Source organism: Silurus aristotelis, assembly GCF_946808225.1.
Source record: "Silurus aristotelis genome assembly, chromosome: 3".
Classification (NCBI taxonomy): domain Eukaryota; kingdom Metazoa; phylum Chordata; class Actinopteri; order Siluriformes; family Siluridae; genus Silurus; species Silurus aristotelis.
The window spans coordinates 28,060,879-28,088,270 of NC_139576.1; the positions used below are offsets into that span (position 1 = coordinate 28,060,879).

The 27,392-nt window shown below is 38.3% G+C and overlaps 1 protein-coding gene and 1 long non-coding RNA gene across 2 annotated transcripts in view; one reads left to right on the forward strand and one right to left on the reverse strand.

The window, feature by feature from the left end:
* Window positions 1-27,392, forward strand: part of LOC310724205 (little elongation complex subunit 1-like) — a gene marked incomplete at its 3' end in the record, with an annotated part of 61,106 nt that overhangs the window by 25,058 nt on the left and 8,656 nt on the right. The window contains exons 3-5 of the mRNA XM_083537948.1: window positions 26,951-26,988; window positions 27,130-27,212; window positions 27,325-27,361. Coding sequence (XP_083394074.1) covers window positions 26,951-26,988; window positions 27,130-27,212; window positions 27,325-27,361 — 158 coding nt within the window. The remainder of the gene's footprint in view (window positions 1-26,950; window positions 26,989-27,129; window positions 27,213-27,324; window positions 27,362-27,392) is intronic.
* LOC310724115 lies at window positions 16,232-16,516 on the reverse strand. Its single transcript, XR_014532952.1, has 2 exons — window positions 16,476-16,516; window positions 16,232-16,371 (listed from the first exon to the last, which is right to left on the reverse strand). It is a non-coding gene; the product is annotated as an uncharacterized lncRNA (long non-coding RNA).

The window sequence follows — 27,392 nt, forward strand, 5'->3', positions numbered from 1 at the left end:
CAGGTGATGTCTTTTGCAGTGACACGCTGAGATGACAAATGTTTGTGTTCATCGTAGTGAAAGAGTTAGAGTTGTAACTTTAAATGTACTATGACTGGTAAAGGGAGAGAGGTAGCTGATATGATGGAGAGGAGAAAGGTAGATATGTTGTGTGGTCAGTAGGGCTGGGCGATAAATCGATTTTATCGATTAACTCGAATGTGTAGTTTACATTGATCTGTTTTAATAAAAATCGGTTTTCTCTTTAATGTCCGCCGACCCTCCCCTCTGGGCTCCCATAGTTTCGAACGGACTTAGCCCCCGCGCGTTTGCCATAGAGATACACAAACAACATGGCAGCGAGCAGAGAAGAACTCGTTCCCAAGAAAAGTTAAGACAGCCGCATCTTGAAAATGCACTGTTAAGCAGCCACACTTTGTTTAGTGTTGTGCGTCCAATCGTACACTTACGGTACGGGTGGTGGAAGCGACCAAAATACACGTAAAGACTCTTCAGAACGGCGTTTCCATTAAGAAACAGACAAATCATATCATTTAAATCACCATATTCAAACACTCATAAACAGTCATTTTACTGTGGAGTTTTTAAGAAAAGTAAAGGCAAAATCACTGCAAGCATCACTGCATTTTTAACCATGTTCCACATTCAAACACTCATAAAACACTTTTCTTCATAGGTTTGCTCAATCTTTCAAATTATTTTTATTTACAGTGTCCCTGTCAATTGCTCTCTTAAATTTTATCTCATTTTACTGTGGAGTTTTGGAGAAAAATAAAGGCAAAAATCACTCAAAACCTCAGGTGCATTTTCAATCATGTTCCACATTCAAACACTCATAAAACATTTTTCTTTGTAGGTTTGCTCATTTTATGTTGTGTTACGTTCTATTTTCACAATTTACAAGGGCAGGGCCGCCATCTTGTATTTTTGGCTTGTTGTTTCTGATTGCACTTTAACCCAAAGTGGGTTATAATCCCAGAAGGGTAAATAAACTTTTTTTAATAAAGTAAAAACTTAAAAAAAAAAAATAATAATAATTTGTCATATGCAGATTTATTTTAAGCAAGGGGGGAAAAAATCTATTTAAATCGCAAATCAGATTTTTTGTGAAAAAAATCGGGGATTTTTTTTAGGCCGAGACGATAAGCGGAGGCGGAGAGAAAACTCGTTTTTTTTCTATCACTCATGTACACTACATATCCCTAAACTTTACATTTTTTACTTTTTCTTCTTTGCTTATCTAAATTTTCGTTACAGTCTTCGCTTTCTGGCTTCACTTCACCATCTAGCAGCAGCGTCTCGAGCTCGTACCTCAATTTTTTGATCATGTAACAAAGCAAAAAAATCAAACGAGTGACCGCTCGGAAAACTCGTACATTAATGCAAGGTACATTAATGGTCAAGGTACCACTGTACACCCAAATACACAGGACCAAAAACAGAGTGTTATCAAAAAAGGGGCTTATCTGCAGTTAATTGATGCTTTTTCTAAAACAACTCATATAAAGTGCCAGGTAAATTAATTTTGGGGTTTTTAGTCACTTACTTTACAAAAACATTCTGTATGTTACCACTGAAATGTTGCAGTAGTTCTATATTGTGAATCTGAACTTTTTAACTGAAGATCAAAGCGTGGAGAAGAAACTGATAAACAAACAACTGTTACGGTTACAAACAACTGATGTATTTGGGAGTGTGGATGAGAGAGCTGGTCTCATATTGCTCCAAAAACAATTATTAAGTTACTGAAAATAATTTGCATTGTTTAGTGGCTGTTCCTCTGATGTAGTGACTGTCAGAGTAATGAAAATACTTCAGCATGTACAGTAATTGGGTGACAGTAGGTGGCGCAATAATGACATTGTTTATTCATGACAATAGAATTAATGACTTCAACTTTAATGAAAAACAAACACAAAGGTGAATGAGGGAGATCTCAAAGTGAGCTACCTAGTAGCTGAACTCGTAGCCTAATCAAAAAAAGCCCCACACTGTGGCAGAGACATTAATGCCACCTGCCTGCAAAGCCGCTGTCAACAAGATGCTCGGCCCTGACGCAGTTAAAGAAATAACATTTTTTTTTCATTTTGTAAATTAACCGCCTTAAAAAAAATTAACAATTTAGAATTATTATAGTAGATTTATTTTAACAGAGACACAGAATATAAAACAAATGTGCTGTAACATTAAATTATATATTAAAAAATGATATCTTTTAACTAGGGATGCACCGAAATGAAAATTCTGGGCCGAAACCGAAAAAGGAGGAAAGCAAGGCCGAAAACCGAAAAACCGAAACACCGAAAGAAATTATGGCAATTATTATTACCATTGCATTATTGGCCATGACTGTGTACTAACCTTACTAAAATCAAGGCATTTCAATATTATAAATTAATATTAAAGTCTCAAAGAATTAACCCTCTGGAGTCTGAATTGCCGCCGGTGCCCAAACGTGCTTTTTTTTCAGATGCCAGCAAAAAGAGCTTAAACTGCTCAGTCATATTTGATCAAAAATGTCAAAGTAATACATAATTTAAATCTGTAAAGTGTCTACTTTCATTAGTGTATGCTCACTTTATAAACAAAACGTTGTATTTTTTTTAAATGAATAAAATAGTCAGGGTGCGCCATCTGTCGCCTTTGTCTGTGTAAACTTCGTTTAGAAACACGTCATCAAAAAGCGCTGAAACTCGGCCAATAGCTGACACACGGAAATAAAAAATATATCTTTAGACAGCTTAAAGTGCGGTTTTAGAATAAGTCGGTGAAATAAAAAACATATGTTTCCAATAAATATAAATCATGTGAAACCAAGTAGAGGCACAGATTTTCCACCGCAGCTGATTATCTGATAATGAGCTGCGACCGGACACGCCCCCCCGCTATTCACAGGTAAAATAGTTCACACGTTGAGTCACACACACACGCACGCACGCCCGCACGCCCGCCCGCCCCCCGGACAGTGGCATAAACCAATGCCAGAGAATTTACCTTTTCATCCGAAGAAGATTGCGATTCCGACAAGGAGCGTTTGCATTTTGAAGAGTGAGGACTTTCCAGCAAGTTGCTACGATGAGTAAGTTATTTAGTCTTACATTCTGATCATATAAAACTCATTGTTTGTAGACATCTCTGCCTAGCTTTTGTCAGCATTGCCTTTTAATGTTACAACAAATATCCGCCAATATCTGCTTATTTGTAACATTAACTGTTTGTAATTGTATGCTCTAAATATTGTTGATGTTATATAAAGTTATATTTTAGCCTCAGTTCAGTTTTGGTTGGTGTCACTGATCATCCTGAAAGGCTGTTATGTAGTGTTAGCTAGCAGAGATGTTCCGAAATGCTGAGGTGTAAATGCTCTATGTACAATGCATGATAAATATATATAGTTTAAGTGTATTCATCAAAAGTACTGAAAATATGTTGTTCAAGTTTATTCATCATCCTAAAATATATTGTTTGTTTATTTTTAGGAAGGGGCTGCATCACCCCTGCTTTCACTGAAAACTCACACCAGGCCACGCAGGTGTCGCTCCATTTTGAGTTCGACCGAGAAAGTACATATTTTATATTTTCTTAAATTATATTTAGTTTGAATCATTATTGCATAGTATGACATATGCAAACAACTTTACCAATGACACAATTAGTGATGTGTGTGTGTGTGTGTGTGTGTGTGTGTGTGTGTGTGTGTGTGTGTGTGTGTGTGTTTCATAAACAGATGTGATCAAGCACCTGCTCCAAAAAGGGCAAAGGCAGCACACACAGTCCACCATGTCATGGAAGGATCAGACAGATAACGACGCAGTTCCACTCTCATTCTCCATGTAGTCTTATATAAAATGTTTTTCCCGGAGAGTGTTGTGTCAACTCTGTGCCACAACACAAATGCTCAAGCTGCCAAGTCAATAGCCAAGTGACAAATACAAATGGAGAGATCTAACTGTGAGGGAGATGTATCGCTACATTGGGCTCTTATTTTTACATGGCAATGGTAAAGTTTGCCCTCCATCATAGACTACTGGCGACAGAGCAGAATTTTCACAGTTCCCTTTCCAGCAACAATTATGTCAAGGGACAGACACAGGACAATTTTGTGGAATGTACACTTGAGTCACCCAGATGCAGACAAAGAAAATGACAGAAAGAGGGGCACATCTGAACATGACCGTCTGTTCAGAGTGAAACTGCTTATAGACACAATCCGTAAGACATGCAAAGCAGTTTATCATCCTAGTAGACATTTAGCCGTGGATGAGAGGATGGTAGCATGCAAAGCTAACACTGGGAGGACACAGTACATAAAAGCCAAGCCAACTAAGTGAGGGTTCAAGTTGTTTGTTCTTGCGGATTCCTCAAATGGATACACTATTATTTAATGCATAGTATTGTAGCCCTACAGGCTAGGATTTGAGGAACCCTACTGTAGTGTATTGTTTTTGTTGCACTCTATTTTTTATACATATTGTACTGTGTTGTTTTATCGTTACACAATTCCCTTTTTAATGCTGTCCTTGCTAATGTGTATTTTAAATAAACCACAAAGGAAACGCATTCCTTCTCGTAGTACTGTACTTTTCACTGTGATCCTGGCTCAGTGATCCACAGCTCATTATGTAATCGACAGCTCATTATGCAACCCACTGTCTACGAAGCTGTCAGTCACAGCACCTCGACGCCTCTTCGCATATGGCCTTTCAAAGTAGAAAGTGTTTTTTATTTTTTATTTTAAATCAAAGTACTGTTTAATGTGAATAAGCAGGCAGGATGATTTTTACATGATTGAAAAAAAAAAACAACCTACATTAGAAGCTCTGTTTGTAAAAAGTCTTGGGGAAACATGTTTACTATCGGGTTTTGTGGCCTTATATCAGTGAGTGTTTTTTTTTTTAGCTTTTTCAAAAACCACGCATAAACCTTATTTTGTCAAAAATACAAACACACACATATAAGTTGTTTAAATATTATGGTAGCCCAGTTTGTGCTGAATACAGTGTAATAAGTCTTTTGTCAATAATATATTTTAAAAGCAACTAAAAAGAACCAAATGTAAGAGCATGTCAAAATCTCTCAAGGGGCCAAAAACACTCTCAGACTCCAGAGGGTTAATCAATTACAAATTATGAAAATATTTATTTATAGCACATTGCAACAATGCACAGGATTAAATTAATTAAAATTTAGTCTTAAATGTTTAACTTTAATGCACTCATGTGTACATTCAATAATGTACAGGCCCTCTGGCCTGCTTAAAGGTTGTACAATTAAATATGTTCTTTCATAAAAACAAAGTGCATTCAGAATAAGTGCAACTGCTTAAAGATACAATACAACAATATCACTGGGAAACTTCCTGCCTTCCCAAAAAAGTCCACCACAGACGGAGTGCGCGTGCTCAGAGGGGTTTTGCTTTTCTGTGCGTTTGCGTTCCTCTGATATTCAGCATAGCGATCGGATGTTTGGATTTCAAATTAAACCCGACGTGGAGAAAGTTTTTGCAGACGAAATTTCGGCATTACATGTTTTGCAAATCGCTATCCGTGGGTCTTTCTCAGATATACTGAAATACGTCCACGCTGCAGACATGTTGTTTTAGACATGCACGTGCAGGCAGCGGTTTCTGTTTGCGCTGTTTCGGCCGCGTTTTTTCGGTGATCAAAGTCTTTCGGCCGAAAACCGAAAATGCACTTTTGGGCCATTTTCGGTGGCCGAATATTCGGTGCATCCCTACTTTTAACAGAAAAGAGAGTTATTACTTGTGCTATTGCAAATCAGTATTAAATAGTGAAAAGACCCAAGTCAGGAACACACACGCAATCTTCCATTTATTTCACGCATGAGCGCGTGTATTCCCGACCCGGACCAAACTCTAATATTTCATACACTGTATTTATACCAAGAGATCTTTACAATTGACATGATCATGGTAGAGGAAAAAGTTCACTCACTTAATTTGATTACAATATATACATTATATTGTAAATTGTAGTGTTAAAGCGTCATTTTGATCACAATACTGTAATTTTTCATGTTTAATTCTTTAAAATTTTTATATTATTTTAACTGAATAATTCATGCATCTCGCAATGCATCACGGAAGAAATGCTTCTAAAACGTCTTCAAAAGCATTAAAGGCTTCAATCTTGTTAAAAAAAGCTTTCCTATAAGAATATTACTGTATATATAATAGAAACATGTTGAATAGAAATATTTGACGGTAAAACTTGATGAATCTCTTGATTCCGCTTCACATCAGCGTCATTTAGCCACGCCCACATCGCATGTGCCGTAACAAACCTTTTCCTCGTTTTAAACCTATAGATGTGTGTAACAGGTGAATAATTTTCCCTGTTAAATTTACATTGTCCTGTTTCAATTCATACTAAACTGTTGATTTGTCTTGTTTATACTCATATCTGTGTTTATAAATGTGGTTACCTAATCAAAATGGGTGCTTCCTTTAAATGCCTTGATAATAGAAGCTGATGTCACTTCCTGTATTTATTATTTATTTATATATTTATAGGTTGAAAGAAGCAGAAATAGAGGACAGGGTGGTGTAGAGAAGGATGATCCGCTGTGGCGCCCCCTAAAGGGAGCAGCCGAAATACTTGTAAAAAATTTTCTCACTGAAGTTTTTGTGTGAGGTTTCTTTATCTAGCTGTGTGAATATTTTACACTTTTTAGGTGTATTTTTATGAATGTGAGTGCACATGGTGATAAGTCTACGACACACACATAAGTGAAATATCACCACAGGGGCTGCTGATTTGTGTGTTTTTTTAGAAGAAACATTAAATACTTCCAGTGAGCTGCAGTCTGCAGTCTCGTGTCTGATTTCACATCACACCACACAGAGTCAAGTATTTCAACTGGTGCCGTCAATAGTGATGAGCGATACCAATCATTTTTGTTTCAATCCGATACAGAGTACTTTCAAGACGAGTATCTTCGATACAATACTTCTATGAAATATGTATGAACTGTTTCAATACAAATCTTATTGAAATAAATGAAAAAATCTGAAAAAAGTCCAGTTGAAATATCTTCATATCTGAAACAATCTGTATAGTATGAAGTAAAGCTCTCTGAAAAGCTTCTGCTAAAGATTCTGAATCAAGCCAGAAGATGGGGGTCATGTCTGTGTTCCTCCTCTGCTCTCCTCAGCTGTACTCAGACATGCTCTATATTAGGGGTCACCAACCTTTTTGAAACTGAGAGCTACTTCTTGGGTACCGATTAATGTGAAGGGCTAACAGTTTGATACACACTTCTGAAATGACAAATTTGCTCAATTTACCTTTAATAATATGTTATTATTAATAATTAATTATATTCATCTATATCTAGTCATCTATATTTTAATAAGAATAGCAACAAAAAAATTTGATGGAGCTCACTAAGTGGCGCTATAGTGTGCTATTTTTAGAAAAGGCCTGCGGGCGACTCATGTGGTCCTATTCCTTAACCTTGCGCTACATTAGGATAAAACCTTGAGAGGAACCAGACTCAAAAGGAAAACCCATCCTCATTTGGGGGATATCAAGAGTGTGATTATGAATCTTAAAACAATACAAAACACCAAGGAGTAAAAACTACCATGAGCACTGGAGTGTGTGATGGTCTGTAATCTTCATGAGCTGTGTGTGTGTGTGTATTAATCTGAAGTTTCAGGAGCCACCCAGTAAACCCCATGCAGTGGATCCAGTAGAATGGCGAGTAATGCAATCAGAGACACAGGGTTTATTTTTATGTTTTTATTTTTGTTGTTATTGTTTTAGATTTTTGTTCGTTAATATTTTAAAATGATTATTTTTGTGATATTTTATCTTTAGGTGTTGGTGATGGTTTGGAGGTGATCATCTAAAAAAAACAACAAGATCACACACTTTAACAGCAGGAACAAAAAGCACACAATTGCATGTTCATTAGCTGAATGAGATCCAACACACTCGTTCACAGTGTGGTTCGGTAACAGCATCTGCTTTGAAGCTGCGGCTTGAGACGTGTCTGGACTCTAACGTCTGTTCTGATTGTCACTGGCATAAACAACTATAACTGCAAAGGAAGAAAAAAAAAAAACACATTTACACGAACAAAAAAAGTATGATTTCCAGCATGATGAAATGATACATGATTACAGGCTCATTTACTGTGTGAGCTCTAACACATTCATTTACACACTCGTTCACACACTCATACACAGTGGTTCTGTAACAGCATCTGCTTAGAAGAGGAACTTACTTCGGTCTGTATCCTACTCATGTAATATCATATAATCAGTAGTGATGACGTCAATATAAATATTGTCAACGCTGGGAGCATCTCCCGTTTGAGGGTTTGTCTCGGTTTTGAGAGAGAGAGAGAGAGAGAGAGAGAGAGAGAGAAAGAGAGAGAAAGAGAGAGAGAGAGAGAGCATAAACATAATATAAAACAAACAAATGATTAATAATCTACAGAGAAATAAGCAACAATCAATTATTTACAGTGCCACTAGAGGGCAGTGTGACACTGACAACTGTTTCTATAACTAATGCAGTTCCTCTTCTTCTACTTCTTCCTCTTCCTCCTCTTCTTCTTCTTCTTTTTCTTCTTCTTCTTCTTCTTCTTCTTCTTTCTCTTATTACTATTATCAGTGTTATTACTTTCTTCTGCTCCACGCTTTAATCTTCAGTTAAAAATTCCAGATTCACAATATAGAACTACTGCAACATTTTAGTGGTAACATACAGCATGTTTTTGTAAAGTAAGTGACTAAAAACCCCAAAGGAATTTTCCTGCCACTTTATATAAGTTATTATAGAAAAAGCATCAATTCAATGCAGAGAAGCCCCTTTTTTAATTACACTGTTTTTTTGGCCCTGTGTATTTGGGTGTGTTTTTATTTAAATGCATGTTGTATTTAATAACTTTTGCATGTTTTTAAGTGCTTTTCCTTTTCATGTTTTCTCCCTGAAGCGTCTACTAAGAGCTTACGAGCACCTGGGCTTTGTTTTGCAACTGATCCTTAAGCAGAACAAGATCACATTCAAGCTCATTTCCTCAGCCGTCACCAAGTGCCTTAGATCAGCTTCCTCCATCATCACATAAAGCCTAAAAATGTGATCTCTTTATAAATATTTTTTTTATAGATTACATTTATAACATTGTATATTTTTGTACATAAATAAAATGCACAGTAGATCTGCACAGCATTACTTGTTGTCTCTAATAGTTTATACAGTGGCAGGTCTTCAGTCCAAATTCCCCTCTTAATAACATCATTATGATGCCACAGCTATAGAATTATACAGATATGCAGTATAACAGAGCGCTGCATCAAAGACATTTCATACAGCGTGAATAATTGGCGTTAACTAAAGCAGGAAACCCAGTGAATACAATTCAACAAGTCTGCTTTTCACTGCAGCCACAGCTGCACCGCCGCATTCATCATCTCTAGCAGAAGCGACGATATTACCCTCATAAAATATCCCAGAGTTTCCATGCGATCTTATGCATTTTTTCCTTCCTATGCTTTTCCGGCTCCTCCCTCCATTCACAAACCAGCATCCAACCATCACAAACCAGCGTCCAAACATCACAATCAGCATCCAACCATCACACACTCCATTATCCACTGCATTTCCTGTCTGAAAGCCGTCTCGTTGTTCTTGATGATGAGACTCACCATAGTCATGTGACTGGTAAACGTGATGATTTGAGCTGTGCATTTCAGCACAGTTATGAATCACAGTGTGAACAGCTGGTGACTAAAGATATGGCCCTGAGGCCCCAGTGCTCACTGCAATCATCGGCGTCCAAGATGGTGGCGCGGCAGTAGCTCGCAACGGCCGCTCCGGACCCAAAATTGTGCTAATTTCATTTTGTAGCCCGCCCTACACAACACATGGACATCGGAGCAACCGGTGTCTCTGTGTACAACCGCAAAACACTGAAAGAACTCAGAAACAACCCATACAACAGAATTAACGATGACCTGCGGCAGAAGCTACGCGACCTCGGCGTGCTCCGAGAACCAGGCCTCCAGACCTTGGCATCGCCTGCGTCGGACGGACGGAGAAGGGGGAATCGGAAGTGCTGTGCGAGGAAGCAGAAACGCGGAAAGCGAGCGGGTGCTAATGCTAGGCTAAAAGCTTACCCTAGCCGGCCCGCTCTACCATCACTACTGCTGGCAAGTGTCTCCTCCCTGGACAATAAATTAGACTACATCAGACTCCAACAAGCTACTCGGCGTGAGTACAGACACTGCTGCGTTTTTGTGTTTACTGAGACGTGGCTGAGCGACAGAGTTCCGGACGCCGCCATCCAGCTGGACGGGCTAGCCGCGTTTCGTGCCGACAGAAATGCAGCTCTGTGCGGTAAGACTCACGGCGGCAGTCTGTGTGTTTACATCAACACAGAATGGTGTAAGAACGCTGTGCTTGTTTCCACCTACTGCTCATCGCTGTTGGAGTTTATTGTTGTGAGATGTAGACCTTTTTATTTACCACGGGAATTCACCACCGCTATTGTGCTCAGAGTGTACATACCACCTAGCGCTAATGCTAAGGAAGCGCTCAGTGTGCTCTACGGGACCATTAGCGAACTTCAAAACACACACCCTGACGGATTGTTTATAGTCACCGGAGATTTTAATCACGCAAATCTCAGGACTGTGCTTCCCAAATTCTATCAGAATGTGGACTTTGCAACCAGAGGAGAAAACACGCTGGATGTTGTTTACACAAAAATCCGGGGCACGTACCGGGCGAAGCCCCGCCCCCACCTCGGGTACTCAGACCACATCTCTGTTATGTTGATCCCAGCATATAGACCACTCAGCAGGCGTTGAAGACCAGCTCGAAAACAAGTGAGAACCTGGCCAGCAGGATCCATGTCTGCTCTCTAGGACTGTTTTGAATGCACTGACTGGGACATGTTCAGGGAGGCTGCAACCAATGGCGATTTCATCAACTTGGAGGAGTACACGTCAACAGTGACCAGCTACATCGGGAAGTGCATTGATGACGTGACTATCTCCAAGACCATCACTACACGCTCCAACCAGAAGCCATGGATGACTGCCAAGGTGCGTGCGCTGCTAAAAACAAGAGACTCTGCCTTCAGAGCAGGGGACAAGATGGCCTTAAAAACAGCAAGGGCCAAACTGTCCCGTGCAATCAGAGAGGCGAAGCGCGCACACGCCAAGAGAATCCATGGCCACTTCCAGGACAGCGGAGACACTCGGCGCATGTGGCAGGGATCACAAATTACAAGACCACATCACCTGCTTGTGACCGTGACATCTCCCTCCCAGATGCGCTAAATGACTTCTACGCCCGGTTCGAGGTGCAGAACAACGTGGTGGCGAGGAAGACCATCCCTCCTCCCAGTGACCAGGTGCTCTGTCTAACCACAGCTGAAGTGAGGAAAACTCTATGCAGAGTTAACCCACGGAAGTCTGCTGGACCAGACAACATTCCTGGCAGAGTGCTCAGGGAATGTGCAGAGCAGCTAGCGGATGTCTTTACCGACATGTTCAACATCTCCCTGAGCAGCGCCACTGTTCCTACATGCCTCAAGATGACGACCATCATTCCTGTGCCGAAGAAGTCTTCTGTCTCCTGCCTCAATGACTATCGTCCCGTTGCACTCACACTCATCATGATGAAGTGCTTCGAGAGGCTCATCATGAGGCACATAAAGACCCAGCTCCCACCCGCTCTGGACCCATGCAATTCGCGTATCATCCAAACCACTCCACACACGATGCCATCTCCACAACCCTCCATCTGGCCCTCACCCATCTGGATAACAAGGACTCTTATGTAAGGATGCTGTTCATAGACTTCAGTTCAGCATTCAACACAATTATTCCTCAGCACCTGATCGAGAAGCTGAGCCTACTGGGCCTGAACACCTCCCTCTGCAACTGGATCCTGGACTTCCTGACTGAGAGACCTCAGTCAGTACGGATCGGGAACAGCATCTCCAGCACCACCACACTGAGCACTGGAGCCCCCCAGGGCTGTGTGCTTAGTCCACTGCTGTTCACTTTGCTGACTCACGACTGTTCACCAACGCACAGCTCGAATCATATCATCAAGTTTGCCGATGACACGACCGTGGTGGGTCTCATCAGCAAAAACGACGAGTCAGCATACAGAGAGGAGGTGCAACGGTTAACAGCCTGGTGTGGAGCCAACAACCTGTCTCTAAACGTTGACAAAACTAAAGAAATAGTTGTTGACTTCAGGAAAACACAGAGTGACCATTCTCCACTGATCATTGATGGATCCTCAGTGGAGATCGTCAAGAGCACCAAATTCCTTGGTGTTCATCTGGCGCACAACCTCACCTGGTCACTTAACACCAGCTCCATCACCAAGAAAGCCCAGCAGCGTCTTTACTTCCTGAGAAGGCTGAGGAAAGCTCATCTCCCTCCCCCCATCCTGACCATGTTCTACAGAGGGACCATCGAGAGCATCTTGAGCAGCTGCATCACTGCCTGGTTTGGGAACTGCACCGTCTCGGATCGCAAGACCCTACAGAGGATAGTGAGGACAGCTGAGAAGATCATCGGAGTCTCTCTCCCCTCTATCATGGACATTTGCACCACATGCTGCATCCGCAAAGCAAAGCATTGTGGACGACCACACACACCCGTCACACACACACTTCACCCTCCTACCATCAGGGAAACGGTTCCGAAGCATTCGGGCCGTCACATCAAAACTGTGTAACAAATTTTTCCCGCAAGCCATCAGGCTACTCAACAAACATCTGAACTGAACTCTCTCACACACACTTACACACAACTGTGTGACTGATCTGAACAACTGGACTCAACATACATCATACACTTCGCACACCCAGGTTTCAGCACCATTCACACTTTTCATTATCGCAAAATGTTTACATGCTGTTTGTTGCTGATCTTCTGGGACTTGCTTTCTTTGCACAATATTCTGTCCAAATCCTTTGGTCACTGTTCAGTTTATTTTGATTGCTGCTATATTGTAGAATTGCACAATTCTGTTTACATTTTTCTGCTATTGTAGAATTGCACAATTCTGTTTAAATTTTTCTGTTCAAATTTTTCTGCTACTGTTCACCTTATTCTGTCACGACAGGTTTTACTGGTGGAGCTATTGCTATTTTTATATTTTGTGTATTGTGTATTGTCCTGCACTGTCCTGTGTTGTCTTGCACTGTCTTGTGTTGTCTTTTGCACTGTTTGCACCAGTTGCACACATGCACTTTATGTGGCGAGGATCTTAATTCCTGGCCCTGTGTTCTTCTGTTCTGTGACTGTTGTTTTATGTTGTTTTATGTAGCACCTGGGTTCAGGAGGAACGCTGTTTCATTTCACTGTGTACTGCATCAGCTATATATGGTTAAAATGACAATAAAAACTTCTTGACTTGACTTGACTTGATGGGTTTTACTGGTCCTGATCCAAACTGTCTGATGATTCCATCATGGAGTCTAGTGTTTAGATGTAAATCACTATAAAAGTAATCTATTAAATTATTCATAAAGAGAGTCTAAAGGCGCTTGTGACGGCTGGAAGAATGAGCTTTGTGATGTCTTGCCACCATGATTCCAAAATTTTCAGAGCGACGTTGGGGCTGCTGGCTGCCAGATCATGAGTGGCATAAACCACTGCAAGCTGCAGCTCCCACGGCAAATCTGCACACAAAATCCATCATAAAATTAGGACTTGCTGAAGCACTTTCCTGTTGATAGAGAACTAAAAATCAGAGAATAAAGATTTAATGATATCTTTCCTGAGTTTTTCTTTTCCAAACACAACTATGCTTTTTGTCAGATTTTGGACTGACACTGGGAGTTTCTCCTTAAGCCCTTGTTGGCCAAGTCGTCCTGTTTCAGATGGACAAAGAACATGAGTGAAAAACTGAACAATCCACAAATAATGTGAGAAGATGCTCAATATCAGGATTTACAGTAAACATACCAAGTAGCCTGAAAACTGCTGCTACAAAGACGTCTCAGTACTGTGTTTGCTCTGTTCTTGTTTGCAACAGCCAAGTTCAGGATCAGCCAAAGGTCCTCTCTGGTAAATAAAAGATTTGGATATACAATAATCCCTCACTTATTGTGGGGGTTACGTTCCAGACCCCCCGATAGGCGAAAGAACGTAAAGTGGCAACCTAATATGTATACAGTACAGTATACAGGATTCCTGTATATCTTAAGGATTTATTAACCACATCGACACTCTTATGAACCTTTCCTCTGCTTTTTAAACCTTCAATATTCTCAAAACTACATAATTTTAAAATAAAACTTCTATATGGGTACTCACCAGTGAAGATACAATTTAAATGATGAAGATGATGATGAATTAAGTGTGCAGTACTAATGATGAAGGTGATGATGATGATGATGATTAAATGAATGTACTGCATACCTAAGAAGAGCATTACAGCTTTTCATCAGGTGGTGCAGTATCTTCGCCCTCGTCCATAACTTCTGTTGTCGCTAAAGGAGTAGGCGTAACTGGTGTCTTTATCTGAGTGATGAACACAGTTATAGGGAGTTGCTGGTGCTGCTTTTTCTTCTGAGTGAGAAGGTTTTTATAAGCAGACATGTTACCCTTAATTGCATTTGAGAACCGCAACAAACAAAGAATATGGGGGTCCCATTCTTGAGCAAGTTGCTGAAGTTCTTTGGACAGTCTGACAAGGGTTGTGAGGTGTTAGGCCAACCTCCTCTTCTTCAACTCCTACTCCTCTTGTTCCTCTTCCTCTTCTTCGCTTGCTGACATTGTCATCTCTATCAGGTCTTCGTCTGTCAACGGCTGTGAGTGGGCATTGATGAAGTCATTAACGTCCTCAGGAGTCATATCATTAAAGCCGTCTCCTCCCAGTAGTTTTGCCAGCTGAAAAGAGATTAAATCCAGAGATTATTTCCTGTGGCGTAATGGAGAAAAGAAAAAATCTAGATAGCGAGAAATAAATACATTAAAGAGAATTAAATACATTGAAGACGTTTTGCAGTCATTACCCTATAAAATTGGTCAAAATACAAATCCAGCCCAGATGTGCACAAAGAAGGTCCAGACTTAAGATCTAGTCAAAGGAAGCAGAACAGAGATCATCACCATACCAGATGTTCTTCTCGAATGTCAGACTGTTGTCTTTGAGAAGAGCCTTCAGTGTGCTGGTATAGAGGATGTTTCCTGGAGGCTTCTGGGAGAAAATACATCTTTTCTTCAATACCCAGTTCAATAAAATGATGTTTACAATAATATAGTGATAACTGACAAATTAGTTAAACATGAATTTATATGAAATTTATTACACTGACACTTGGAAATTAAAAGTGGATAAATACTAAGTTTGATGATTAAAATGAGATGAAAAGAGAATCAGCTCCTTACCTCATCCCAGAGAAGATACTTGCTGAGTAAAGGGCTGTTTTGGTCCTTGTTTAGTGATGAAAAATTATTTTTACATTTTTTTATATCTGTTAGTATTAAGATGGACCTCACCACAGGCATCGTAGATCGTATGGAAAACCTCTCCAAGAATAAGTTTTTGTTCGGGCATGATAAAAATCTAACAATATCTAAAAAAAAAGAAAGGATGTCATAAATAAATGTGTGTTGCGTTAAAAGTTTTTAATTTCACTTTCTTTTAATAATATTTATTTATTTATATATGTAATTAAAATGGAGAAATGCATGCTGCATTATTAAAAATTGTGCTGTAAAAATACATTTATCATTAACGCGTTAATTTTGAAAGTCTTTTGAGTATAAAGGACATTATATAACGGTCAACCTTTAAAACTGTAATGTAAGAAAAATGCACAAGAATCTGCATGCGCTCTGCTATACTGCATGTATCATATGCTGTATAATAATGATGGTTTTTACAGCTGTGGCATCATATTGATGTTATTAAGAGGATGATTGGGACTGAAGGCAGATGATTGGGTGTGAAATGCACGACCCGCCACTGTAAAGAGACAATCAATAACACTGTGCAGATCTATTATCTATTTTATTTATTTATGTACAAATAATATAAAAAATGTAATCTATTAAACAGTATTTAATGTAATCAATTTATTTGTCTTTGTGCAAACAGAGAAAGCTGATCTGCTTAAGCCTTCAGAGTGTAGAGTGTCTTTACAAATGTTTGTATATAATTAATAATTATTAATAAAAAAAATAAATGAATATATAAACATAAAAAATATAATAACATGCGAGATTAATATCATATTTATATTATTTATAAAGAAAGAATTATAAGAAATAATAATGTAGAATTATTTTTATTATTATAATTTTTTCCTCTTCTTCTTCTTGTTCTTTCTCTTTTTCTTTGCGCCGAAGAACATCTTTGTTTTCTAGAAGAAAAATGCAAAGGAGTTTTAGTCTACACATCATATATGTGTGTGTGTGTGTGTGTGTGTGTGTGTGTGTGTGTGTGTGTGTGTGTGTGTATACTCACCGACTTGACTCCTGCTTCTCCTGTTTTTTTAGGATCATGTTCAAAATGTAAATGAGAAATTGGTGGGTGGGGTTTTGTTTCCACATGACCAAAACCAAATCATCATTTTAATATAATATTATTTAACATAATAATACACTGGTTACTACAACCACTTATTACAAATCATTCCTAAATATAATATTTGTGTGTGTTTGTGTGTGTGTGTGCTCACTTTGGCTCGCAGAATATCAGGATCTGAAATCATGTTAATGATTTCAAAGTTGTTTTCACTCCCAATCAGCATCCATGAAATTTTATTCGCTTCAGCTGGGTGAATTTTCTCTACCAGAGGCAACAGGTGATCATCTGCATAGATGGAGAGAGAGAGAGAGAGAGAGAGAGAGAGAGAGAGAGAGAGAGAGAGAGAGAGAGAGATTACTGAAAACTGCCTGTGTGTTTTTGTGTGTGTTTGTGTGTGTGTGCGCATGTGTCTGAGTAAGTGTAACACTTACGTGCCATTTGGATCTGCATTTCAAAATCTGCAGACTCCAACATGTAAATGGTTAAGCGCTTCTGAGGTGCTGCGGCCATGGATACATCCTGCACATCTGGAACATGAGGTGGAGCTGGACTCTGTTCTACAGCTGGAACTTGAGGTGAAGCTGGACTCTGTTCTACAGCTGGAACTTGAGGTGGAGCTGGACTCTGTTCTACAGCTGGAACTTGAGGTGGAGCTGGACTCTGTTCTACAGCTGGAACTTGAGGTGGAGCTGGACTCCCTTCTACAGCTGGAACATGAGGTGGAGCTGGACTCCCTTCTACAGCTGGAACATGAGGTGGAGCTGGACTCTGTTCTACAGCTGGAACTTGAGGTGGAGCTGGACTCTGTTCTACAGCTGGAACTTGAGGTGAAGCTGGTTTCTTATCCACAGTTGTAAGCTCTTCTACAGCAGGGACTGTTGCAGTGTCTACTGTTGGGGTATTTTCTTTATTTGGCTCTACCTTCTTGCTTGGTGTGAAAGAGGGAGTTATATTCTGAGTCTGTAACACACAGACACACACACAGCTGTTAACACTTCAGTTCATTTTGTTTTATCAGATCATCATCACTGCTAGCAGGAGGCTCTTGAGGGAACCAGCTAGAGGAGGTTCTTAAACCTTTTCAGCCAGTAACCCATTTAACTGCAATATTGAACTTCAGCATCAAATCATTTAAATGCAGGACGGGGTGGTAGATGTTTAGGGTACAGTTTTCACCTGCAAATTCTCCATCCTCTGCACGTTATGATGGACAGGGTTTTATTGGTGTTCTCATCTCAGTAAGGTCTACTGCTTGCTGGTGAAGACCTGGGTGTGGTGGTTCCTCTCAGTCTCGTGCTCCTTATGAGATGAATGGAGCTGTAACACAACAGAGACACTGCTCTTACACACTGCTTTTAGTCTTTATGCCGACATCAGCAAAATCACCCCCTGATGCTGACTGAAATTCCCTCATATGACCAAACCCACACTTTATATTAATAGCTTACACTTTATAGCTGTTAAAAAGTTTGCCGTCCATAACTTTTTGTCTCCGTCTTGTAACTGACAACCTTCAGGAGAGACGTCATGTCAACACACAATTCATATCAAACAGATCGAATACAGGCCTTTAGTAAAAAAAAAAAGCTTGGTCTAACAGGTCTACTATATTCTACTACTACACTGTTTGTTTGTAACTTCTGGACAGTCGCACTGGACATCGTGATGATTCAATTAAAATGGTGCGAACAAACACTAAATCTAAAAGCGGCAAATAACAGCATTTGTACACCAATGCTGTTTTCCTTTTTTTTTTTTATTAAGTCTGTTAACTTGCTGCGTTTTTCCATTTCATTCTCTTTTTATAGCATTTGTCTACAACAGTAATTAATCTGTTCTCAAACGTGATTTACTGCGGCTTTACTGCGTTCAAATGCCTGTTTCCAATGTTTGTATATTTAATTTATGCAAATACCATTTCATTATTATACAAAATTTTATTCATTATATATTCTAGATGTTTATATCATAAAAAATTTTGTATATTTTATATTGGTTTTTTAAGTGTTTGTCAACTTAGCATCTGTAAAATACAATACAAATATTGATTTACACAAATTGCTTCATCTTTCATACTCAAATCATTTTTTTGGTTTAGTGTTTTTTACAGAAAGAAGAAATCCAACATGAGTGAATGTGTTAAAGGTGAAATCCCACATGCACTCGTCAACAAGCAGCTACTATAAACTTTAAAATGTCTAAATTAAAGATTGTTAATTGTTAAACTTAATATGTGACTTTTGCATTTGTTTAAAGTACATTTTTATACATAAATACCCTGAATTAGCTTTTTAAACCATTATAATAAGCAAAACATCTCATTATAAAACTTTGTTGTTTATCCAGTTAATTTGGATTAAATTGTGATTTGTTTCTCTATGATAATAATAATGATAATAATAATAATAATAATAATAATAATAATAATAATTATTATTATTATTATTATTATTATTATAGAGAAACAAATCACCCATCAAACAGGTGGAAAGGCGAACAGGACCATCGGGACCGGATTGAAGAGGAGAAAAGCGATCTGTTCCTCAATTATTGTCTAATCCTGATCATTTACATTACATTTATGGACTTGCAGGAAAAAAGCTGATAAATTTGACAAAAAAATAAAAAAAATAAAAGACCGATAAAATTTCCAGAAATGTTGCAGTAAACAGAAATGGACCTTTCGGCTAATGGTGTAGGAGACATCATCATTAGCCTCATGCTAGATAAATGGAACAATAAGACAAATACATTCTATTATTCTTTATTAAGATATTTATAATTAATTTATAACTCACTAAATGTAGAATATTTAAACTGAGGGTGAAACCTATTGAAGCTAAGATTAGTTAGCCAGCTAGTTAGCCTAGCTCAGTGGTTCTCAAAGTGTGGGACTCGGTGTTGCAAAGAGAATAAAACCCATAAAGTCTAAAAAGTCACCGTTGCAGGGGTCTTACAGTCGCTCCATCCCGGCAGAGGGTCTTCGTCCTTCACGTGGAGATTCTCCTGGAGCTCATTACTGATGATTCAGAGTAGTGATGAGCAGTGTTGGGCAATAACGTGTTACTGTAATGCAGTTACTTTTGACAGTATCTAATACTGTAACGCGTTACTTTTTAAATAAAGTAATTCCGTTACCGTATGGTGCGTTTGTCTGTTACTTTTTTTTTATTAATTAATTTAGGCTGAAGTGTAGCCTACAGTTTAACCTGTTTACAGCAGCAACGCTCTGCTGCTCTGACTTAAATAAAATAGTGTTTAAAAATGACTTTGTGTTTAAGTCAGTTTTGTGTTTGTGTAGACCATAACGCATACAAGGGCATTAATGGGAACATTAAAGAACGTTCTTTAAAAAAGTAACTAAAAAGTTACTTTTAACAGTAACGCATTACTTTTTGGTGTAAATAATCAACAAAGTAATTTAGTTACTTTTTGAATGAAGTAACGAGTAACTGTAGCTAGTTACTATTTCTTAGTAACTAGCACAACACTGGTGGGGAGATGCGGCTAATCTGCTCTACTGCTCGGTGTGTACAGTATGAGGTAATGGTCTGTAATATCATCACTTTGAGGTAAAATATCTGTATCAGTGACGTCTGCTCCGTGGGATATTATTAAGTCTAGCGTGTGATTAAAACGATGAATCGGTCTAGTTATTTAACTAGGTTAGTTTAAGTTTATTAAGTCTGCAAATGATATTCGTGGGGCATCATTTATATCATCTACATGAATAATAAAAATCTTCTACAAGCACTTTATCAAAATTGACCAAGAGGTCTGAAAGAAAATGAGCAAAATCTTGAAGAAAATCAATGTGGAGTCCTGGGGGTCTACTGTATACACAGTGGCCAGAGCGAGAGATAGTAGGGGTTTTTAATGTCTAAAGGTACAGCATTAAGAATAAGCACTTTAAATGATTTAAACCTGAATCCTAATCTTTGACTAACATGAAGAAGGGTGCTATAAACGGTTGCTAGACCACCCCCATGACCAGTCTGACAGGGATCTTGTAGTGTATTTATTACTTGATATTTAAATAAACTTTCTATAAAATTACCTATATGTGTACTTGTAACTATTTGGTTTGTTGTAAAACAACTACCATCATTGTGAATTGCATGATGGCTTACCAGTCAGATGGAGTGCAGCATCCTGAAGATGTTGTCTGATTGGAATCCCACTACAATTCTGCTGGGGAATGAGCAAAAAAGAATCAGGGAGGTAAAACCAAGGACGCTCCCAGAAAAAAATCTAGTTATCAACAAAGGGTAGTTTGTGTTCTCGACACCATGACTGCAAAAAGTCTACTGAACAGCTCAATTCCTCTCAGTTATGTGGGAAGCGGTCCATGACTATGATCCTCGTTGTGGGTGATGTGCAACATAATAAGAATAAGGAAATGTCCCTCTACAGGATCTCCATTTGCCTCAAACTGAAGTCGTTCGTTCCAGCATGGAGGATAACATCTCAGAAGATCTTGTTCATTATCAGGATCAGATACCTGCGCAGCGACATCGAGAACACGAGCACCAGGAAAAAACAACATGCAAGTGTACATACTTAGTGTTACAGTCTACCGCTCATCAAACTGTACATACTCAGTGTTATGATCTAATGCAGGGGTGTCAAACTCAAATTCACAGTGGGCCAAAATTAAAAATTTGGACCAAATCGCGGATCAAACTCAGGATTTATTGAAACGTTTACTGCAATTTAGCATGTTTTCCCTTCTCTCCAGTGTAATGTTGAACCTTTTCATATGGAAACAAACTTTAGTTTTGCGTAAACATTGAATCTGGAACAACCAAAGTTTAATATTATAAACACACAAGAAATTAAATTTGAAATAAAACACACATCAGTGGTATTAATTTCTTATTATCTCTCTCTCTCTCTCTCTCTCTCTCTCTCTCTCTCTCTCTCTCTCTCGCTCTCGCTCTCGCTCTCTCTCTTGCTCTCTCGCTCTCTCTAGACTTTCTAATTTTAATGTAAACCTTTTTACAGGGCAACAACACAACCAAAAATAATAATCATTTCCTTCAACTAAAAAAAAAATCTTTCAACTATTAACAGTCCATGCCTTGGAGTAGAAAAAGTGCATAAAGACAACATTCATTCAAGCTCATTTTTTTCACTCTGATTTACTCTGATTGGTTGAAGCCAGATGCCTGCATCTTGTATGGGTTTAGGCTCTGAGCTAGGAAATACTCACGATTGAGTGAAGGTGTTCATCAGTGAGACTCCTGAGTGTTGTTTTGTTTATCTTCATTAAAGAGAACAGTTGCTCACAAAGATATGTGCTGCTGAACATAGAGAGCGTTTGAGCAGCTTGGGCACAGAGTTGTGCAGTGTGTCGGGGAAGAAACATGGAAACTGTGCAGCAAACACAGAGTCGTAGTTTGATTTGAGCGTGTCACTACACTGGAGTTTAATCAGCTCCATTTGGAGGTTGGTTGGTTGGTGCGCTTTCCACGTCAACCACAAACGGATTACTGAGCAGTTCAAATCTGCATTTCTGGGATTCAAAGGGATGCAAATCACCGGGTAAATTTAGCGCTGAGTTTTTCAGCGGTCTCGGCTGACACGCTAACGCACTAACAAAGCATTCAGGGATTTTTAGTATTAGCGGTGTATGCGCTATATACTGGCGGGCAGTTTTAATACACATTTAATATGATCTCATGGGCAAAATATAATTACACCAGATTTGGCCCGCAGGCCTGAGTTTGACACCCATGATCTAATGCATATCTCGCTGTACATACTACTCAGTATCCCTGATGATCAAGGAACTGTACATACTCAGTGTTACAGTCTACTACACATGTAACTGTACTGTACATACACAGTGTAACAGTCCACTGCTAATACAACTGTACATATTTAGTGTTACAGTCTACTCACTGCTCATGGAACTGCACATACTCAGTGTTACAGTCTAGTGCTCATTTAACTCTACATACTCTGTTTAATCTACTGCATGTTTAACTTTATATACTCCATGTTACAATCTACTGCTCATGTAATTGTACATACTGAGTGTTATAGTCTACTGCTTTTCTAACTGTACATACTCAGTGTTACAGTATACAGCTAATGCAAGTGTACATACTCAGTGCTACAATATACTGCACATGTAACTGTACATACTGAGTGAATGTTATAAACTATATTAATCCCAGAGAGAATTTCACTGTGAATTCATGATGAGTTGTACATAATAATCTGTAACTGTACATACTACTCAATACCCACTGTACATAGTGTTATACTCTTAGTAAAAGCTGCCATCATTGTGTACTATTTGTTCTACAGGGTGGACTATCCGCCTCCACATAGAGCACAAGTGACAATGAGTTTTGGCGTCTCTATGACGTCACCGTATTGTTAAAAACCCAGAACGCGGAGCAGCAGCCCACATACTACCTTCTATTAAGTGTCAAACTTCTCCACCACGCAACTCACCGCGATTAATTTCAACTTCAAAAGTGTCAACACACCAGCGGTATTTACCTCAAAACACGTTTTGGATCTATTCCTACAATGATACATGTTCACGAATCTGATCTTCAGTTTAATTGATTTCATTAATGTTCGCGGATTCAGCGTTAGTCACGTGCTAGTCACGTGCTCACCCAGAACATCCGGGAAGCTCTATCTAGCATGAAAGTAGTTTAGCTTCAGTAGATAGATAGATAGATAGATAGATAGATAGATAGATAGATAGATAGATAGATAGATAGATAGATAGATAGATAGATAGATAGATAGATAGATAGATAGATAGATAGATAGATAGATAGATAGATAGATAGATAGATAGATAGATAGATAGATAGATAGATAGATAGATAGATAGATAGAAAGAAAGAAAGAAAGAAAGAAAGAAAGAACTTTATTGTCATTGCATAGTACAGGTACACAGCAACGAAATGCAGTTTGGCATCTACCAGAAGTGCAAAATGTAGACTACCTACACTACCTACATCTTAACATCACATTAACACGATCATTAATAAAGTAACAAAAAAATACCTTTAGTGGCTGTAAGTAAAAGAATCAGTCCAGTGAGTAAAAGAGCATAAAGACCGAACCGGCAAAATCCCGACATCACACAGGAGCTAAACTGCGTGCGCCACGCCCCCAAAGCCACGCCCCCTTCGTAATGAAACCGTGTAGACAAATCTTTTTTTTTTTTTCTTGCCCAAATAAAGTTACAAGTTACACAAACTGAATTATACAATTAACTTTCAACAGTTAACAGAACAAAAAACAAGTAAAAGATATACAGTATAAGCTAACAACAAAATATTATTTAAATAACACTAGACAGACCAACAATCAAATAAAGCAATAAAGGAAGGTAAACAACCCTAACTAATTAGAAAAAAACCCACAATGTATCATTAATAAGATCTGAGTGTCGAAACAATAACAGAAGATTTGTGTTTTCTATTAGATCAAACTTGTTCAAAAGGTTTTGTATTTCACAGAGGATATTTTAGGCAGTAATTTAGAAAATGTACAATTGTGAATATAGAACTTGGTCATTTTAACATGAAATTTAAATAATTATGAATCAAATTATAAACGTAATTTTCAAGTACCACATCACAAGTAAAAAAAAAAGATGAGGAATACATTTTTCTGTTGGTTGCAAAATGTACAAAGAACCGCAATGTTCACATTTTTCAAAAATATGGAATTAACAGGATAAATACAGTGTAATATTTGAAACTGAACTGTTTGTTTGGAATAGGATATTTGTATGAAATGAGCCATGTTTTTATCCAGTTTATGTTATCAATTATTTAAACCCAAAAAAAGTAACTTTTTTGAACGTTCTTGTTTAAGTTATGAATTGTTTGGCGTATGTTTTTACTTGTTACAGGTAAACGGCACCTGTGGTTGGTTTGTTGTATGTAGTTACTATATCACACGCACCAAGATGAGATTTATAAAGTTGTAAAAAGCCACTTGGGATAGCATTGATCACTGATTTGTATTCTCTAAACAAAATAGGAAATTCATGTTTGTTTTTGAATTGTTCATATGTAAGTAGAGAACCTGAACCATCAAGTATATTACTGGCATTTCTTCTCTTGGCCATCAACTGTGAGTGACATAACTTCCCAATACTAACACGCCTAATAATATAGTCCCACTCCTAAAATTTGATTGACAACTTTCAGTGCACAGCTTTGGAAATTCAATTGCAAAGGAATTGTATTTCCATTAGAGTTTTGCCAGGCAACATACGCGACCCAAAGAAAGTGAAATCACAAAGGTGGTAATTAATATTGTATTTAAATGTGACATAGTCATAACTCATAAGACGTGAAATACAGTTGCAAATAGACTTTACTTTTCCATTTAAAATATGAGAGTCACTGCATTCACTTGCGACAAAGCAAACAGTAATGCAAGATTTGCAATTGTTTTGGATTATGTCACAATTTATGCGTGCATATATATAAAACACAATTGCAAATACAATTTGCAATTCCTTTTAAATATTGTACAGAATAAGCTTTCATAATACATACAAACATATATATATATATATACATACATACATACATACATACATACATACATACATACATACATATATATATATATATATATATATATATATATATATATATATATATATATATATATATATATATATATATATATATATATACAGTGAGGAAAATAAGTATTTGAACACCCTGCTATTTTGCAAGTTCTCCCACTTACAAATCATGGAGGGGTCTGAAATTGTCATCGTAGGTGCATGTCCACTGTGAGAGACATAATCTAAAAATAAAAATCCAGAAATCACAATATATGATTTTTAAACTATTTATTTGTATGATACAGCTGCAAATAAGTATTTGAACACCTGTCTATCAGCTAGAATTCTGACTCTCAAAGACCTGTTAGTCTGCCTTTAAAATGTCCACCTCCACTACATTTATTATCCTAAATTAGATGCACCTGTTTGAGGTCGTTAGCTGCATAAAGACACCTGTCCACCCCATACAATCAGTAAGAATCCAACTACTAACATGACCAAGACCAAAGAGCTGTCCAAAGACACTAGAGACAAAATTGTACACCTCCACAAGGCTGGAAAGGACTACGGGGAAATTGCCAAGCAGCTTGGTGAAAAAAGGTCCACTGTTGGAGCAATCATTAGAAAATGGAAGAAGCTAAACATGACTGTCCATCTCCCTCGGACTGGGGCTCCATGCAAGATCTCACCTCATGGGGTCTCAATGATCCAAAGGAAGGTAAGAAATCAGCCCAGAACTACACAGGAGGAGCTGGTCAATGACCTGAAAAGAGCTGGGACCACCGTTTCCAAGGTTACTGTTGGTAATACACTAAGACGTCATGGTTTAAAATCATGCATGGCACGGAAGGTTCCCCTGCTTAAACCAGCACATGTCCAGGCACGTCTTAAGTTTGCCAATGACCATTTGGATGATCCAGAGGAGTCATGGGAGAAAGTCATGTGGTCAGATAAGACCAAAATAGAACTTTTGGGTCATAATTCCACTAAACGTGTTTGGAGGAAAAAGAATGGAGTACCATCCCAAGAACACCATCCCTACTGTGAAACATGGGGGTGGTAGCATCATGCTTTGGGGGTGTTTTTCTGCACATGGGACAGGGCGACTGCACTGTATTAAGGAGAGGATGACCGGGGCCATGTATTGCGAGATTTTGGGGAACAACCTCCTTCCCTCAGTTAGAGCATTGAAGATGGGTCGAGGTTGGGTCTTCCAACATGACAGTGACCCGAAGCACACAGCCAGGATAATCAAGGAGGGTCTCTGTAAGAAGCCAATATCAAGGTTCTGGCATTAGGTCTCCAGACCTAAACCCAATAGAGAATCTTTGGAGGAAGCTAAAACTCAGCGACAGGCCAGAAACCTGACTGATCTAGAGAAGATCTGTGTGGAGGAGTGGGCCAAAATCCCTCCTGCAGTGTGTGCAAACCTGGTGAAAAACGACAGGAAACGTTTGACCTCTGTAATTGCAAACAAAGGCTACTGTACCAAATATTAACATTGACTTTCTTAGGTGTTCAAATACTTATTTGCAGCTGTATCATACAAATAAATAGTAAAAAAAATCATACATTGTGATTTCTTGATTTTTTTTTTTAGATTATGTCTCTCACAGTGGACATGCACCTACAATGACAATTTCAGACCACTCCATGATTTCTAAGTGGGGGAACTTGCAAAATAGCAGGGTGTTCAAATACTTATTTTCCTCACTGTATATATATATATATATATATATATATATATATATATATATATATATATATATATATATATATATATATATATATATATATATATGTATTGGAGTTAAAGTTCTATCTAAATGTTTCCTTTACTTTTCCACAGAAAGGCCAGTGTTGAAAACCAGCTTCTGGAACTTAAAGGTGTGTTTAGTTTTGATGGTTCTGCCTTCAGTGTGTAAAACAGTACAAGCATATTACTGCATTATGCAGTTCGATTAAATAAACAATGTAATTAGTGGGATCTGAGCACTATTCCATTTTATTTTGGTATTTATTTTACAGAAACAGACACCAGACAAAATCTGGAAATTCAAAGCCTGGAGAGCAAAGTCAGTAGCCCTAAGAAACGCATGCGTTTAATTAAGGTACTCATCACATGCAGACATCATTAAACTCTTAGTGGGAATTGTGACTAAATGAAACTAAATGCACTTGTGTTGGATTTGTCAGTTGATCTTTGTTTATGAACCTCAACAGGAAGAACTCTTTAAACAAGAGAACGAGATGAACAAAGGTAATACTGAATCCCTCATGAGTTTTTGTAT